At 35.1% G+C, this 18106-nt stretch overlaps 3 protein-coding genes across 4 annotated transcripts; 2 read left to right on the forward strand and 1 right to left on the reverse strand.

The window, feature by feature from the left end:
* Positions 1-504: 504 nt before the first annotated feature.
* On the forward strand, positions 505-3996 carry LOC143530590 (uncharacterized). 2 transcript variants are annotated; one of them, XM_077026081.1, is made up of 5 exons: positions 505-662; positions 1522-1748; positions 1866-1946; positions 2966-3316; positions 3432-3961. In XM_077026081.1, the coding sequence occupies exons 1-5, from the start codon at positions 551-553 to the stop codon at positions 3531-3533; spliced, it is 873 nt and encodes a 290-aa protein (XP_076882196.1). In that variant the 5' UTR covers positions 505-550; the 3' UTR covers positions 3534-3961. The 2 variants fall into 2 exon arrangements, with proteins under 2 accessions (XP_076882196.1, XP_076882197.1); XM_077026082.1 differs by having other exon boundaries at positions 534-662; positions 1525-1748; positions 3432-3996.
* Positions 3997-5302: 1306 nt separating this feature from the next.
* Positions 5303-8820, reverse strand: LOC143530622 (thioredoxin F-type, chloroplastic-like). Its single transcript, XM_077026108.1, has 3 exons — positions 8451-8820; positions 6645-6744; positions 5303-5695 (listed from the first exon to the last, which is right to left on the reverse strand). The coding sequence occupies exons 1-3, from the start codon at positions 8759-8761 to the stop codon at positions 5561-5563; spliced, it is 546 nt and encodes a 181-aa protein (XP_076882223.1). The 5' UTR covers positions 8762-8820; the 3' UTR covers positions 5303-5560.
* Positions 8821-14913: 6093 nt separating this feature from the next.
* Positions 14914-15447, forward strand: LOC143530633 (uncharacterized). Its single transcript, XM_077026119.1, has one exon. The coding sequence runs from the start codon at positions 14914-14916 to the stop codon at positions 15445-15447; it is 534 nt and encodes a 177-aa protein (XP_076882234.1).
* The last annotated feature ends 2659 nt before the right edge of the window (positions 15448-18106 follow it).

Here is an 18106-nt window from a genome sequence, read left to right on the forward strand (position 1 = left end):
GATCACAGTGATGCAAGCTGCAAGAGCCTCATATGCGGGGGCTTCCAAGACTCATGCAGAATAATTGCTCTCTCATTAACTCTTATATTGGACTTTACTATAACTATTATATGTTAAAATGTTATTAAAAGTATTTTCCGTTTACGGGTTAAATTGTCTACAGGTCTCAACTTATATATTTATTCGTGTAGCACCGCCATAACACGCGGGTCGTATATACTTTTTGCGTAAATAAGTGCTTTCACCTATCTTTTTATAGGTTGCAGCGGGTCCTAAATACTAGTTAAAATTAAAAGACAAAAACTAAAATTTGATACAACATAGAGGGCCAAAAATACATTTTCCTCTCCATGAAAATTTAATTTTAAATAATCATATCACAAGAGTGGTGATAGCAATCTTAAAGTAATATTAAAATTGGTTAGAGAACATAGAAAGTTAGTTGAAGTAATATGACGTGGCATTTTGACATCCCTAAATGCACAAAATACGCATTATCCACTGAAAAGAAAAAGGAAAATGATGAAGGCAATGGCATCTTCATACAGCAATGACAGCTTCTGCTCTACCCATTGTTTCCCTCCATCCGCCCATCGCCGCCGTCAACCGTCGCTCCGGTACCACCCTCTCCACCCACCGCCGTCGTCTCTACCCACTACAAGGTTCTGTTTTTGCAAACCATTGCTACAATGCATTCCTGGATTTTAATACATGATGAATCATAGATCATCATTATAATATATGTTTTACTATCTCTGCCTAGTATATAAGTTTTATTCATGAACAAGTTGGTTTGATTCTAACTTGAGTTTATCTATAAACATTTATACATATTACATAGTTACTTGTTGAGTTGTTGTATCATATAATAAGCTCATTTAGGCTTGCGAGGTGGGCACATAAACCGGTTAACCGAACCAACCCGAAAATCTAACCGAAGCCGATTATGTAGAAACCGGTTTGTTTGGAACCGCTATGTAACTTTCTCCACCAAAACCGGGCAACAACCGGTCAAAACCCAAACCGAAACCGATTATAAACCGGTTTTGACTTTTTTTGACCAAACCGAACCGGTTTGTGCAAGTCTAGGCGATATATGAAGCTCAAGCCCTGGCTAGTTTATTAAACGAGCTTCAAGTGAGGCTCGAGTTTGTTTTTAAACTCAGCTCGATTTGTGCTTTTAGCGAGCCGGTTTCAAGTAACTCACAAGCAACTCAGCTCATTTACGAACTTAGTCCTAAATGAGCCGTTTTGCAAGCATCTGTCTTAGTTTTATTAATTTTAGATAATTTTACCGTACTTCCGAATTCATGCTTTTGACTTTAGATGTCAAAAGGATTACTTTTTTACTTCAAAAGTTATCTGTATTTTGTAGTTTTTGATACAAGTAAATATGATATCGAATTATTGATGATAGATTATTAGCAAAGTTCATTTCAATCATATATATCTCTCTATGATGTAAACTCTGACTTAGAATTACAAAACTGTTGATTTTGACTTGTTTAACATCTAGTGTAGTAGCAAATGACTCCAAAACAACACAAGTGTCTACTGATCTCGCCATTGAAAAATCAGAAGGCGACAAAATTGTTGACGGAATGGATTTTGGAGAATTATGTAATGAGTTCGAATGCATTAGCAGCCCGGCAGTCGAAGCTACCGCAAGACAGCTCGTACGTGACATTTTAGAGCTTCGTGAAGGCAATCGGGCTCTTGGAACTTATGCTGTTTCAGTTAAATATAAGGTATTTTATATATTATGTTAAATATTATTACAGAACCTGGAACCAATTTTTTCATCATTAATAGAATTTTAGAGTGTATTTTTGTTGTTATATTGAATATGTATTGTGTTAATGCAGGACCCGGTTAGAAGTTTTACAGGTCGTGAGAAATACAAGAGACCGTTATGGTCACTTGACGCATTGGATAAACCTATTGTGGTAAGAGTATTATGCTTGAATTAGACGATACTTTGTGTTAATTTCTAATAAATATATGGCCAGACACTATAGAAAACCAACGTACTTTCTGTTTTTTCTTGAAAAAGTTTCTTAACAATTTTTTTTCACATAAAAAACCAACATATTTTTTCTTGTAAGAGTCCATTAATAATATTTTGCACATAAAAGTCTGACATGCTTTCTATTTTTCTATTATAAAAGTCTCTTTGTTAAATTTGATTTACAAATATCTCTTAATTATGATCGAATGAATCATGAAAACATTATTTGACAAATTACATTATAATAGCGATAAAAACCATTTATTTTTAACTTTTTTAACGATTTTAGATTTATACAAGCTATTTTATATACTTTTACCTTTTTATTTTATTTAATTTGAGTTACGTCATCCATGCTCATGTAATTTTTATTAAATTGTTTCCAAAAGATTGTTTTCGATTATCAACTTATTGAATTGAAAAATGGAAAAGAGAAGATGAACATGAACATACTTTTCCTTTCCACGTGTCCAATCTAAAACATTAATTCATCTTGTTTTGTACTCATGTAGTATTAATAAGTGTAAAAGAAAGTTCAAATTTAACATGTGAATGGACTTTAATGTGTAAATTGTTGTTGAGAGATTTTTATGAGGAAAAATAAAAAGCATGTTGCTTTCTTATGTGCAAAAATCGTTAACAGACTTTTACGAGAAAAGTGTAAAAGAAAGTTCATCTTGTTTTGTACTCATGTAGTATTAATAAGTGTAAAAGAAAGTTCAAATTTAACATGTGAATGGACTTTAATGTGTAAATTGTTGTTGAGAGATTTTTATGAGGAAAAATAAAAAGCATGTTGCTTTCTTATGTGCAAAAATCGTTAACAGACTTTTACGAGAAAATACAAAGGTTATGTTTTGGTTTTTTTATAGTATTTGTCCAGAATGTATATTTTTGTATGTCTTAAAACCGTAATAATTCCAAATTATATAGTCCTCTCTCTCTTTCTCTCTCTAGAGTGTGCAGGACATGGTGATGTTGTCTACCAGTGTATTGAACATAAAGTGGACTTTGAAAGGAACCCCTAAAAACCCGATAGCTAGTGTCGGTGGGCCCGTGATTGTCAAAGTCAACTCTCGGTTTACGCTAAACCAAATAAGCGGTCAAGTTATTGAGCATGAAGAAACATGGGATTTATCTTCATCATCACCGATTGCTCAAGCATTTTTTTGGGCATCACGCCGCCTGTTTTCCACAATCGAGTCTGCAAAAGATTTATCTGATTCTTTCAAGAATGTTTCTAACAGTATTTCAACAGAAAATAAAAATGTGGATTTCTATCCGGATCCATCTGGTGATCCCAGAAAGGTACACTAATCTTGGTTTTAATATGGAATAATCAGAATCAGATAATTAACTTTAGCTAAATAAGTTGATGTAATATGTATGACTTAATTTTGAATTTTGTTTGATGTTATTGTAGTTTTTTCAAACTGAGGATGACTTTCAAAGGGATGCCATTCAACTCGCGTTGTTCCTTGCACTTCTGTACTTTTTAGTGCAGTTTTTGAGGACGACGTTGTAAAATGACACTGTAAGTATAAAATACGAACCGCGTAAATGGTGTAGTTACTGATACCTTCTTGTATTTTTTGTTTTATATAACAGGAATTTATGTGTGACATGCCTTTGCATTGTTCTGTTCTTGATATATGTATTCATGTCTATATATTTTGTGAAACAATGTTTTACTAAATGATAAAATAAATGTATTTTGGGTTGCGGTTGGTTGGTTCGAATGGTGGTTAATAATGAACCATTAGGTCCCTTCAAATGTTGGTTGATCATTGTGTCCCATTAAAGGTGGTTAATAGCAAACCACTGTGTCTCTTAAAATGATGGCTAATGGGGTAGTCAATGTTTATGAATCATCACCAATTCCGGTACATATATTAGTCATGATTTTTTTCTTACCATGTTAGTAGACAATCATGTTAATATCCGGACATGATTGTTTAGTCACTTGAAATTCTTAATAACTTAATTAGTTAGAAACTATGCTCATGTGTTTATTTAGTTCGTTTTTGCTTAAATAAACTTGTTACAAGTTATGTTTGGATTTTTTTCATTCCAACTATGAAAATGTTTTTATCTAGGGAAAAGGTTAATTACACGAAAACCATACTTCACCTTATATTCTCAGTGTTGAATACACGAGTACTTGAACGCATACGTCACATATATATCGTTCATCTTTACTTTGTGGGCGCGTTTATTTAAATTCTGGACAGAATTACAGAAATTGTCCTTTATATTTGTACCAAATTTCACTCACCGTCCTTTATCTTTAAAATTGATATGTTTTATCCTTTACGTTTTAAAATTCAACAACGTTTGTCCTTAGCCCTAACCCAGTTAGTTTTTCTCGTTAAGTCAGGGCATGTGCAATGCACATGAGGGCAAATTAGTCATTTTACTCATTTTATTAAAAAACAAAAATTATAATATCATCTTCTCCCTTTCACCGTCTTTAGAAACCTCTCTAGCCACCACCAACTGTTACCACCTCCTGCCGACCACCGCCACCACCCAGCCACCGTCTAGCGTAAATATTATAACATCATGTCCTAATCACAAACTCCAACCAGGACACATCTCTAGAAAAGAAAGAATCACCGTCTAGCGTAAATATTATAACATCATGTCCTAATCACAAACTCCAACCAGGACACATCTCTAGAAAAGAAAGAATTAAGTTTAGGCTGGGTGGTGGCGGTGGTCGGCAGGAGGTGGTAACAGTTGGTGGTGGCTAGAGAGGTTTCTAAAGACGGTGAAAGGGAGAAGATATTATAATTTTTTTTTTAATAAAATGAGTAAAATGACTAATTTGCCCTCATGTGCATTGCACATGCCCTGACTTAACTGGAAAAACTAACTGAGTTAGGACTAAAGGACAAACGTTGTTAAATTTTAAAACGTAAAGGATAAAACATATCAATTTAAAGATAAAGGACGGTGAGTGAAATTTGGTACAAACATAAATAACAACTTCTATAATTCTGTCTAAATTCTAAAATATCACATAACCCCATAAACACGCATGCATACCTTTCCCATTGAATGGCAAATACGAAAACTAAAAAAGTTTATTAATCTCTTCATGTTTTCTGTTCCTAATTTTTGGAAGCACACATGACATACCTTGTGCATATAGTGTTCTTTTCATGAGCACATATACTGTATTTATGTGCACATATTCATTTAAATATCAAGACTTAAATATTAACATGATAGAATAGACATATATATAAACATAAATATAAGTATTATAGACATACAAACATGCACTAAAGATGAATTCAAGAGCGAAATTTGATGGCATTGGAGATTTTAGATCTGGTCACAAACATCCACAAGTTGACCACTGGTTTCAAACGAACATTACTAATAGGTGGTGAACGTAATAAGATATACACATTGGTAAAACCCGAGACATTTTCTAACAACATGCTCTAACTTTGGGCATACCAACGATGAAATTCAAATAGTTATAAAAATATCGATTTGAAACATATGAATTAGTAGTAGATTATAATATAAACAGGTGGTGGTTTAATTGGATCTTACTTCTTCCATGGCAGCAACCAGACTATCAAACTTGGCACCAGTTACTTCTTTTGCAATTTTACCATGTTTAAGAATCTTGAAGGTAGGTACTACCTTTATGCCTAGCTCCTTTGCCAGTGACTGTCAACAAATATTAATATTACTGTCTAATCCAATATAATATCACAAAGGGGATGTTAAATAGGATGCAAATGAGCCAAGTCGCTCAAGAGCTACTCGAGATCATATCGATAAAAAGCTTGAAACAAGCCAAGTGTTATCGAGCCCGAGCTCGAGCCTAGTATGGGAAGATTGTTTATTTGTTTAGGCTCGTCAAGCCTTGTGTATTTTAAAGATTTAACTCTTTTGGACTTCCATGTATTAATTTCACACTACACAGTTTAGCTCGAGCCGAGATTTGGTTCTGATATTACACACGAGCTCGGGCTGCGCTTAGGCTTAAGTTTTTTTCTCAAAATATAAAAAATATTACTTAAAATGTATATAAATTAATTAATATATAAAAAACGAGTCTAGCCCGAGCTACGCTCGTGCTTGAAAAGATGACTCACAAGCCGAGCTCGAGCTTTAAAAAAAAGAGCTCGAAACGACCCGAGCTCAAGCTCTCGTAAGTCAAAACGAGCCGAGCCCATGCTAAAGCTTGTTTTTATTAAATAGGTTGTGTGTGAATGTCGACCGGTCAAGCCCAAACAGGACATAAGTTTTCAGGAGTTGACGCGAGCACGATCTGTGTAACCCAAAAAATTTACTCCGTATATTCTTTATTTAACATTAATACTATAATATCACAAATTCACATATAGTTACATTTCATTTCTCTTTTATCTTTTAAAAATTGACATAAAATACCAACCAGTTTATTTTTAAGCATATAAAAATATACGAGTTAAAAGGATCAACCCGTGAACCCGTCAAATCGACCTGAAAGCGGCCCATTTTGCAAAACAAGCGCATTCGCTGGTTCGACCTTAAACTGCTTAAACTAAACCCAAACCCTCGAATTTCATGTTAGGCTCATGTTTTGGTCACATGAGTTAATGCCATTAATATATATAAATATCGGGCATACCTTATTTTCTTTATTGCAGTCGAGCTTTAAGAAGACAACATCAAGATACTTCTCGGCCAATTCTTGGAACTTGGGAGCAATTATCTTGCAAGGACCACACCTATTATAAAATCAGAAACCATGGCCAAAGATGTTTATAAACAAATACCAACCAATGTTGCTTATGAAGGATATAATCTTGATTTCACATATGAACGAGGGTTAAATATGAACAACCGAGAAGTACAGTGGGTAAACTAAATAAAATAATTTAAAGATAAAAGAAGATAAAGATTAAAGAATAGATTAAATAGTTTAATCTCATGTTAGGCGATAATTGAGTTAGAAGTATAAATTTTTACTATGTGTTTTGAGTCTCATTAGGAATTAGAGTTAGGAAACAAGTTAAGGTTGGCACAAATAGATGTATAGGATCTTTGTATTATGTGTGGTTTTAGTTTTTTATAATAAAATAAAACTGAAAAGAGTCGAATACGTTGTTCATTTATCGTGTATTCGTGTGTTTAGTGTTGCCCGATCCAATTAAGTCCAACAGCTTAGTTGTTGGGAACTTATCTTCATCTTGTTTACAAGTACAAATAAACACCACTTTGTTGGATGCAAACCCAATCCAAATTACTATAATTAGAAAAGGTATTGCTAGCGATATCTGAAAAACCGGTTCATACCAGCCGGTTGAACCAGTTATACCGGATTTTGAACATGCAGTCGGTATTTAGAGCCCGGTATTTTTTGGGTGGTTTGCTAGAGCATTGAACCGCCGAGTTTTTTTTAAATACCGGTTTAAACTGATAAACCACTTTTAAGCCGAATAGATTTTTTATATTTTTTGTGGCCCGTAATTTATAAAATGGCCTTTTAACCTAGCAGATAAAATTGAAACAAGTAAACCCATAAAAGATGTCATAAACCCAGTGGTTTAAAAACCGGTACGTACCAGCTGCTTGAACCGGTTATACCGGATTTTGGCAAGGCAATCGGTATTTAGAGTCCATTCTTTTGGGCGGTTTGCTAGAGCATCGTACCGCTGTTTTTTTTTCTAAATACCGGTTTAGACCATGATATTTTTGATAAGGTTGAAACAAGTAATTATGCTAAAAGACGAATCGCTAAAAGCTAATAAACAAATTTTGTATCCTGCAAATCCAAGGTTGGCTTCTTTACATCTTTTGTAATGGATTACGTTTCTATTTGACTTATGTTCACGTGTGATATTTGATTCATGTTTGAGGTTTATTAATGTACTTTTAAGTTGTTTTTTGCGTTGAAGTCATATTTATATAGAATTACAAAGTAAACTATTCAACCCAGTTGAACCTCCCTGTACATTCCGGTTCAACCGGTTATACCATTTTTTAACTAAATCCGGTACGAGTAAAATACCGGTTTTAAAAACATTGCATAAACCTACTGCACACTTTTATTTAAATAGAACTTTGTTTGAAAATAAGTATTTTGGTACTATTTTTATTAAGGATTAACTTTAGGATTATTTTTTATTAGGGAATACCATGTACTTTTGGGTTACTTTGTTTGAGTTGAAGTTGCATTTATATGAAATTACATGGTAAATATTCAACCCGATATGCGTAAAAATCTGGTTTTTAAAACATTAATTACTAGGATCAAATACAAACAACTTTTAACCTGAAACCGTACAAATAACTTACATAGGCTAATTAATAAAGTTTTCTAATTAAGTAACTGTTATTACTTATTACTACACTTCATTTTTCTCGTGTGGTCAGTCTACTTCAAAACTGTAACGAAACAATTATGCCAGTTATTTATAAAAAAATAATTTACCATTGAGTGTACATATCAAGAACAACAGTCTTATCACCAGCAGCATTAACAATCGGCCAAAACGTATCCTTATCAACTTCCGTCACCACACCGACAGCCACCTCCGTACCGGAAGTCTCCAAGTTCGATCTCACCGTCACCGGAGACCTCAGTTTTCTCCTATCAACAACCGTCGTCACTAAACCGAACGACCGTTGAGCTTCTCCGGCGACGGTGGCGTGCTTGGCCGGCAGTGAGAACCGTGGTCCGATCGATGGCGCCGGCGCCGGAGTAGTAACTGGCCGGCAGACATGATTAATCTGTAACGCCATTGTAATAAGAGATGGAAGCTGTGGTCTGTGAGTATATGAGTGGTTGTGAGGATATGTGACTGAGAGAGGTTGATGGTGATAATATTGGGAAAGGACTGATTTGCCCTTGGATTTGGTTGATTTGACGCGAATATCTGAGGGTGGTTTTGGTATTGAGGTTTTTGTGGTGGCTTTTGATGGACGAACGAATTGAAGTGGTGTTTGGTTGTGTGGTTGAGAATGTTGTGTCAAGGAATGTTTGGATTCCTTAAACTAAGGGGTGGAAGTGTAAAGATCGTGAAACATGAGGGGGCGTAACGATACTCCAAAATAACTGCGTTAGAGCATTCTCAACCTATCCTTAATATTTTTATGAGAGAGTTTTGTGAATTATAACTTATAAGACTGGGTTTTGAGTGGTTGTTAGTAGATGAGATAAAAGTTATTATTTCTTTTTGTAAAATTAAATAAACTTTGTCTGTTCCTATTTATTTTTTAATATTTGTTGAATTGGTTACGAGTAAAAGAGATAGATAATTGTAATGATAAATGTATAAAAAATACTATTTAATTGAACAAGATAGAAAATGTAGGATTTTTTAATGTAATTATATATGACAGGTTGGGAATGCTCTTAAGAAGCTAATGTGTGTCGATGATGAAAGGGAAGCAAACTTCAGTTTTTAATTGCTTGTTTGATTACTTGAGTTTTCCTGTGTAACATCCTAAAATATTATAGTATTAAATAAAGGAAGATTTTGTTAAGTTGTCGAGCGTTAAATAATATTAGCTAGTGTTTAATTAAGAGTCATGGACTTGGATTAATTATGGTGGATTAAGGGTAATGGGCCATAGGTCCATGGGCTTTAAGGGATATAAATACCCCTTAAACCATCCCTAAAACCCTAATCCTCATTCTTACCTTTCATATTTGCCTATCACACTCAAAAACACACACACCTACACACATATATACACGGCCGTGAGGGTTGGGGCGAAGTTAGGGATCGAGTAGACGATAGTTCAAGTAGATCTTTATTACACGAGCTATATACAAGATCTAGGATTCTTAATCAAGCCAAACGAGATCAAACGAACACGAAAAGGTATGTTTTGATCTTAAAGTTTACGTTTTTATTAACGTTTAACCTTGAAACTTAGAACGAGATTAGACTGGGTGTAAATAGAACGCAAAGTTGTGAACTTGATGTTAGAAACAAACTTAAGAAACCCGCGTCTGCTTGCGAATCGTTTAAGATAAACCGAAGGTCTTATATTGAACGTTTTTTAAATTAAAGGTCCAAACTTTACATGTTTTCGGGCCCAATCAAATCCAAAACGATCACATGAATGATCGCGGGATGGTTAAATGCCATACCCGGGGATTTCATGTTGAACGATGATGATTACGGGGAGGATTAGGGACGAACAGGGCTGCAGCTGGATAACTTCGCTGCATGCCAAGTTCGCTGCTGATCAACTTCGTTCCCCAGTAAGTTCGCCGGACCTATCTTCGCTGAACACTAACTTCGCCGGACACCAAGTTCGCCGAGTACTAAGTTCGCCAGGACTAAGTTCGTTGAACATTAATTTCGCCTACGCTTAAGTTCGCTAACAATAAATTTGCTTAATATTAAGTTCGCCAAAAGTTAAGTTCACTGAGAAATGAATTAAAATCCTAGTGAAAAATGTGTTAAGACAGTTAACGGAAATAAAATTTTTTCAAGCTGACCTGACAGCTTAACCCCAGCCAGGGGCTCTGCCCCTTTGACCCTGCTAGGGGCTGCCGCCCCTAGAACCCCGCTGCCAGGGGCGCTGCCCCCGGACCCCCGTTCGTTGTGGGTTATATAAAGATAGAAATACGATACAACTAGTAATAGTTAATTGATACGTTTAATTGTTATACAGTTAGTCGTGCACAATTAAAGAAGGGAATTACGATAAACGGAGAAAGGAACAGAATTCAGGTGAGTTTCTAGCCCCATTTCTATGTCATGTTTTCGGGGTTGTGTGCATACTCGATGTGATTGTTAATACATTTATCCTAAGTGATAAGTGTGTGTCTTATGTGATTATGTGAAAGGTAAGAATGATTGCTTGCCGGTACGTGAACGATCTTCGGATATTGCACGTGTTGTCAAGTTATAATGTTATGTATGAAATATGAATGATATGTATGCACGTTATGAAAGGTAGGAATGATTGCTTGCCATTACGTGAACGATCTTCGGATATTGCACGCACTGTCAAGTTATAATGTTATGTATGGACTATGAACGATATGTATGTATGTTATGAACAAATGTAAGAGATAGAAAGGTAGAAAAGGGAATGGAACCTAATAATATCCAAGGCAGAAAAGGGACCGAGCCCTTTAATAATCTCGAGGCAGAAAAGGGACTGGACCCTAATAATATCCAAGGCAGAAAAGGGACTGGACCCTAATAATATCCAAGGCAGAAAAAGGGACCGGACCCTAATAATATCCAAGGCAGAAAAAGGGACCGGACCCTAATAATATCCAAGGCAGAAAAAGGGACCGGACCCTAATAATATCCGAGGCAGAATAGAATAGAGTAAAGTAGAATTTGAGTTATGAAAGTATGAATGAAAGAATGTATGTATGTAAAGTATGTGATGTTATTAACTAGAACTCACTCAGCGTAGCTGACTTTTAGTATGCACGCAGGTGAGTAGGATGAGACAGCTGGCTTGAGGGGAGACATATGGTGGATGAATAAAGAAGCTGGCATCTGAAGTTTTACTTGTTAATGTTGAACTAAAAGGTATGTTTTAAGTTATGTTTTAAAGACAAATTATGAATGTTTGTAACGACCGTTGATGTTTTATGTTATTCCGCGAAAGTTTTAATTAACTCTGATATTTAGAACTACGTTTATGAGTAAATCCAACACCAAACTAGGGCTACCGGTAACGGGGCCTTACAAGTTGGTATCAGAGCAAAGTTCGAGAGATTTAAGCATCCTATATGCTTAGACTCGAACAGAGAATTTGATTTAAGTAAGAAAAGAAAGAAGATGCCAGTTCGAGAATGCCATGTGTCGCTCAAGCAAGCTCAGTAAAGGTAAGATGTATGATTAAATGATGTATGTTAAATGATAAAGAAAGGATATGTGAACGATAGGGATAAGATTAATTGATTGTTTTGATTGACTAATCGTTTAAGTAGAACCAGCACAAATAGACTCATACATGGAAGTGTATAGGACATGGAAAGTAACGTGATAAGCTAATCACAGCTGGCTACTGTTATTACCTGTTAGCCTTACTATCCTTGTACTATATAGTTCCTTGAGTGATGACGTTTGTGTTTTCCCTTTTAGAATACGATGGTTGGAGCTGGAGAAATTGTTGGAGCTGGAGGTCGCACTAGGCGACGCGGCAGGCTTCGTCGTGTCCAGCAACCTTCGGTTGAGACAGCTTCCAACACCGGAGATGAGGGGAGTGCAGCTGAAGGAGGTCCGGTCAACAATGAAGGGGTTCAACTGGATCCCGCAATCCAAGCAGCTATTGTTCAAGTTGTAGCCACTGTTGTGAAGAATATGACTCCTAGAGGGTCTGTTGGAAGCCGTGAAAGAACAGCCGAAGGGGCAGGAGGTGATGGTAGGAGAGACGAAGAAGAAGAGAGTGAGGCCCCGAGTGGGGTTAATTCTCTGAAAGCCATGATGGGAAAAGAGGCCAAGGCGGGTGCAACTATAAGTCCTTCAAAGGATGTGGCCCGCCGGAGCTGACTGGTTTGGGAGACGCAATCGCTACACTTCAGTGGATAACCGCCATGGATAAAATTATCCGCATTAGCAAGTGCCGTCCCGACCAAGCTGTGGGTTACGCCACTCAGTCATTCGGTGAAGAAGCTATGTATTGGTGGGAGTTGGTTGAGTAGAGGAAGAGTCAAGAGGAGATTAAGGCTATGAAGTGGGAGGATCTGAAAGAGTTGGTTATGAAGAAATTTTGTGCTGACGCCGAGGTTGAAAGGGCAGAGATGAAGTTCCTAAACTTGAAAGCTGGGACGATGACGCATCATGAGTATACCACCGAGTTTAACCGAATGTCTAGGTTAGTTCCTGACATGGTTAACACTGAGGCAAAAAGGATCAAGTGCTATGTGAGGGTATTACCACAGAAAGTCCGCATGCTAGTAAGGACGAGTAAACCTGCTACCTTTGACTCTGCCGTCGAGCTTGCAGAGATGGTTTATGCAGACCTGGCTGCGGATGATATTGTGGTGGAAGACGAGAAGAAAGAGAATAAATGGGTCGCTCCTGTTAAACGGCCCGGTACACAGTTATGGAACCCTAAAGACAAGAAGCAGAAAGTATGGGAGAAAAGGTCGTGCAAAACTTGTGGTAAGGCACATGCTGGTGAGTGTAGATGGAGTAAGGGTTCAGATGTTTGTTTTAAGTGTGGGAAGAGTCATGCTGGTGAGTGCAAGTTCGGTACGAATGCTTGCTACAAGTGCGGAAAGGTGGGGCATTACGCTCCAGATTGTACTGCAAGGTCCGCATGTTACAAGTACGGTAAGCCAGGTCACTTTGCAAGGGAATGTACTGAGAATGAAGCTGGAGGAAGTGGGAAGAAGGATGCTGAACCGACAAGACCGAGGACCAGAGCCTACATGTTGACCTAAGAGCAAGCCAAGCAGATTCCTGATGTTGTGACTGGTACGTTCTTAGTAAATGGTATTTCCGCTTCGGTATTATTTGATTCGGGTGCGAATAGAAGTTTTGTAGCTACGACATTTAGTAAACTAGCTAAAATGAAATGTTGCCGAGTGTCTAAAATCTTGATAGTAGAAACCGCTAGCGACACTTCGGTGAAAATAATGAGAATGGTTAAGGATTGTAAGATAGAGTTAGAGAGACATGGGCTCATAGTTTTGTTTTCACCCGGCAAATTACTCGCCGAAGCAAAACACGTATTGCTAGAGAAGATTTTCACCCATTATTAGGAATGTTTCGTTATTCTTCTCGATCAAAATAGGTCTTACATCTCCACTACCTAGGGAGCCCAATATCTTTCTCTGTACATCAATAAATAATAAATCGTAACAAATTTATGTTGTCCACAACAAATAATTACAAGTTTACATAAAAAGCCATGTGTTTTTTTTAAATCAGATATCACATAAAATATCAATACCCATCTCAAACTTGTCTCATTACAATTTACAATCCTTTAGTTGTTCTTTCACTAATTATATCTATATATTAAATTATAACTTGTTGTTGCTTAATAAATTGTACTCTATGCTTAGTCAATGTTTCATTGAGTTACAACTTTTAGCAAAGTTATTTGTGTTGTTTTAATATTTAACTATTTTAATTAATTTATTATATTTAGGTTTCTTAATTACTTTTAACGTATAAGGTTCCACAAAATTTTGAATATACCGATGAGACAATGCTTATTTTTATCTACGTGCTGATATAAATTATGTTCATAATCAAGTCTGGTCAAAGTTATTTCGAAACACTTGTTGCCAATGCTGTTGCTTCTGGAAGCCGACGCGTGAATGGAAGCAACACCATTGCTCTGTCATGAATGGAAGAAACAGTTGTTGCCAATGCCGTTGCTTCTGGAAGCCGACATGTGAATGGAAGCAACAAGAAACACTTGTTGCAAAAAAATTACTCTGGTATCAGAGCCAGGTGCTCGTTTTTAAAAAAAGTGGGATTAGTAATCAAAAAATTACTAGTAATCAAATGTCTCTTAAAATAGATCATAAAGAAACTGATTGTGAATCATCAAACAATCAAGAAATAACCGAAGTAATAAACTTTAGAGAAAATGAAAACGGTTTTGTTTCAGATTATATGATTAATTTTAATCAACTAGAAAAAATTAACATGCTTAAATTCAAGCTTGACACAAAAACGGTTTTTAACCAACCTAATCACTTACAGAGTTTAGTCTCAAGAGCTTTCTCTAGAAAAAATAAGATTTTCTACTGCTTCAATACTGGAGAACTTTCAGTAGATATAAAAGATACTTCAGGAGAAGTATATCTACCTCTTTTAACTAAAGGAGAAATAGCAAAAAGACTTTTGACTATGAAACCTGAGTTAAGAAGAACCATGAACATGGTGCATATAGGAGCAGTATAAATTCTTCTAAAAGCACAATTTAGAGATGGAATTAATTTTCTTATAAAAATGGCTCTAGTTGACAATAGAATTGTTAACAGACAAGATGCTCTTTTAGGAGCAGTACAAGGAAATTTAGCATATGGAATATTTATGTTTACTATATATCCTAAATTTGCCTTACATCGGGATTCAAAAGATTTCGATAAAACATTAAGTTTCATACATCAATGTGAAAGAACCGACCTTATGGAACCGCGTAATAAAGTATTTACGATTAATTATTTAATCTCGTATGCTTTAACAAATAGTACTCATTCAATTGAGTATAAAGAGAAAGAGAATATAACAATCGAAGATATATTCTCAGAAATTGAAACTGTCGAAGGAAGTAAATTTTCTGAACCTTCACAGTTACAAGAAGATTGGGCAATTAATATTGCTCGCAATAAACAACCTCTAGTGTCCCGACCTAGAAACAATTTTACTGGAAACCCCTTACGAATAGGAGAACCCAATTTTACTGAATCACAATTAATAAGATCTATGTTTGAAAAGGTTGACAGATATGGTGAAATTCTTAAGGAAATAGCTAGTAAATGACTCCATCACAGCCAATCCTTAAAAATTTAGAAATAGGAACCATAAAAATTGATTGTATCTTTGACTTTAATCAAAGAAAAGAAACAATCGACAAATGGAATACATTAGTTTGATTATTCAATCTAATCTAGAAGAATTTTCTAATGCTAAGGCCTTATTGTTATTAATAGAACATAGGTCCGCAGGAATAGTCCAAGATTTTATTAAAAGAACAACTTGGAAGGAAGAGTTACATGGGAAAGATCTTTTTGATCAAATTATTAATGCCATGTATATTATGTTCTTAGGTCTTGATAAAGATCATGAAAACCAAAAATTGCTTTAAAAAGTAAGACAAACACTAATTCAATCACAACTTTGTGATATGTGTCTTCTAGATGACTTTACTTGTCTTTTTGAACAAAACTTATATAAGCTAAGCAAAGGTGAATACCATTCTTGGATAGAAGTTTACCTAATGAAAATTCCTATTGTTGACGAAAAAGCCAAAGAACGATGGAATAAAGAAAAGAACAACTTAACAATGCACTCTCTAGGATTTGCTACAAGAATTGTTAAAGAAGAAATTGCTATTTACTACAAGCAAAAACAGTTAAGGAAATTTAACAAAAGTTGTTGCAATAAACTCATTAAAAACCTCAATTATCTTTTGATAAGGAGAAAAACAAAAAATATTTCAAAAAGAAATAAAAAGTATGATTCATCTTTAGATAATAGTACGAGATGAATAAAATAAAAACTTTTAAATGGGGGGATGAAGATGAAGACCCAAACTATATACCTTTTTGCAAAAATATTCAAAAGAAAAATGAATTAGTTTATTCAAATGTAACTAATCCAAATTCTATTTATATCAAAGGAAAAATTTTCCTAAAAGGATATAAAATAATAACTCTACACTGTTATGTAGATATAGGGGCGAGTCTCTGTATAGCAAGCAAACATGTTATACCTGAAGAGCTATGGGAAAATACTCCCAAAGACATCAGTGTAACAATTGCAAATCAAGATACAATTAAAATAAATAAGGTTTGTAGAAACCTCATAGTGTATTTCTCAGGAGAACCATTCCCCATTCCTACAATTTATCAACAGGAAACATGAATAGATTTACTCATTGGAAATAACTTCTGTCAACTATACGGGCCTTTCACCCAATGGTTTGATAGAATATCTTTTCACCTTAATCAGGAAATGATTTTGATAAAAAAAGATAACAAAAGCTTTTCAAGTTGGAAAACCAGGATTTCTAGAATCAATGAAAAAAGATTCAAAAACAAAACAAATCCTAGGTTCTAATATAAGTAAAGAAATTATAAAACCAGAGGAGACATATTTCCTCGAAAGATATTTTCTTGAAATACAGAAATACCAAAAAATAGAAGAATTACTTGAAAAAGTATGCTAAGAAAATCCTATTGATCCGGAAAAATCCAAGAAATGGATGAAAGCATCAATAGAGCTTATTGATCCTAAGACTGTAATCAGGGTAAAACCTATAAAGTGCAGCCCACAGGACAGTAAAGAATTTAACAGACAGATAAGAGAGTTACTCGACTTAAAACTTATTGTCCCAAGTAAATCACCTCACATGTCTCCAGCATTTTTAGTAGAAAATGAGGATGAAAAAAGAAGAGGAAAAAAGAGAATGGTAATTAACTATAAGACAATTAATGCAGCTACCAAAGGCGATAGCCATAATCTGCCGTTCATGCAGGAATTAATAACACTCTTAAGGGGAAAAAATTATTTTCTACTTTCGATTGTAAAAGCGGTTTCTGGCAGGTACTGTTAGATGAAGAGTCTCAGTTATTGATAACATTTACATGTCCTGATGGTCATTACTAATGGAAGGTAGTTCCTTTTGGACTAAAACAAGCACCAAGCATATTTCAAAGACGTATGCAAAATGCTTTAAGAGGTTTAGAAAATTATTGTACCGTCTACGTTGACGATATCATAGTTTTCTCTAACTCAGAAGATAAGTACTATTTTCATGTTTTATCAGTCCTAAAGACTATAGAAAAATATGGAATTATCTTATCAAAAAAGAAAGCTAATCTTTTCAAAACAAAAGTAAATTTTTTAGGTCTTGAAATAGACCAAGGAACTCATTGTCCGCAAAAACATATCTTAGAAAATTTACACAAGTTTCCAGATGTTTTAGAAGACAAAAAACATCTTCAACGATTTTTGAGAATTTTAAATTATGCGGAAAGTTATATTCCTAAACTTGCAGAGCTTAGAAAACCACTACAGGTAAAATTAAAAAAGGATCATGTATGGGAATGGAAACAATCCGATACAGATTATATTAAAAAGATAAAGAAAAACTTAACAAGTTTTCCAAAACTTTATCTACCAAAAGAAAATGATTTTTTAATCATCGAAACAGACGCTTCTCAAGATTATTGGGGAGGGGTGTTGAAGGCTAAAACTGCCGAAAGAGAAGAAACATGTAAATACACTTCGGGAAGCTTTAAACAAGCAGAACGAAATTACCATAGTAATGAAAAAGAATTACTAGCGGTAAAAAACACTATTTCAAAATTTTCCATCTATCTAACCCCGGTAAAATTCCTGGTGAGGGCAGATAATAAAAACTTTACTTATTTCCTTAAAACAAAAATATCTGGAGATAATAAGCAAGGCCGTCTAG

Source organism: Bidens hawaiensis, unplaced genomic scaffold (assembly GCF_021521415.1).
Source record: "Bidens hawaiensis isolate Kalapana, Puna unplaced genomic scaffold, B.hawaiensis_p1.1 tig00008951_1, whole genome shotgun sequence".
NCBI lineage: Eukaryota > Viridiplantae > Streptophyta > Magnoliopsida > Asterales > Asteraceae > Bidens > Bidens hawaiensis.

Bases quoted from the DNA above. Each gene is read 5' to 3' on its own strand.
- LOC143530590 (XM_077026081.1), top strand. From the start codon at position 551: ATGACAGCTTCTGCTCTACCCATTGTTTCCCTCCATCCGCCCATCGCC. The intron at 1,749-1,865 runs GTATTTTATATA...GTGTTAATGCAG, and splicing joins CTGTTTCAGTTAAATATAAG to GACCCGGTTAGAAGTTTTAC. The intron at 1,947-2,965 runs GTAAGAGTATTA...TTCTCTCTCTAG, and splicing joins CATTGGATAAACCTATTGTG to AGTGTGCAGGACATGGTGAT.
- LOC143530622 (XM_077026108.1), bottom strand. From the start codon at position 8,761: ATGGCGTTACAGATTAATCATGTCTGCCGGCCAGTTACTACTCCGGCG. The intron at 6,745-8,450 runs GTAAATTATTTT...ATTTTATAATAG, and splicing joins CTTGATATGTACACTCAATG to GTGTGGTCCTTGCAAGATAA. The intron at 5,696-6,644 runs GTATGCCCGATA...ATTTGTTGACAG, and splicing joins ACTGCAATAAAGAAAATAAG to TCACTGGCAAAGGAGCTAGG.
- LOC143530633 (XM_077026119.1), top strand. From the start codon at position 14,914: ATGGCTCTAGTTGACAATAGAATTGTTAACAGACAAGATGCTCTTTTA.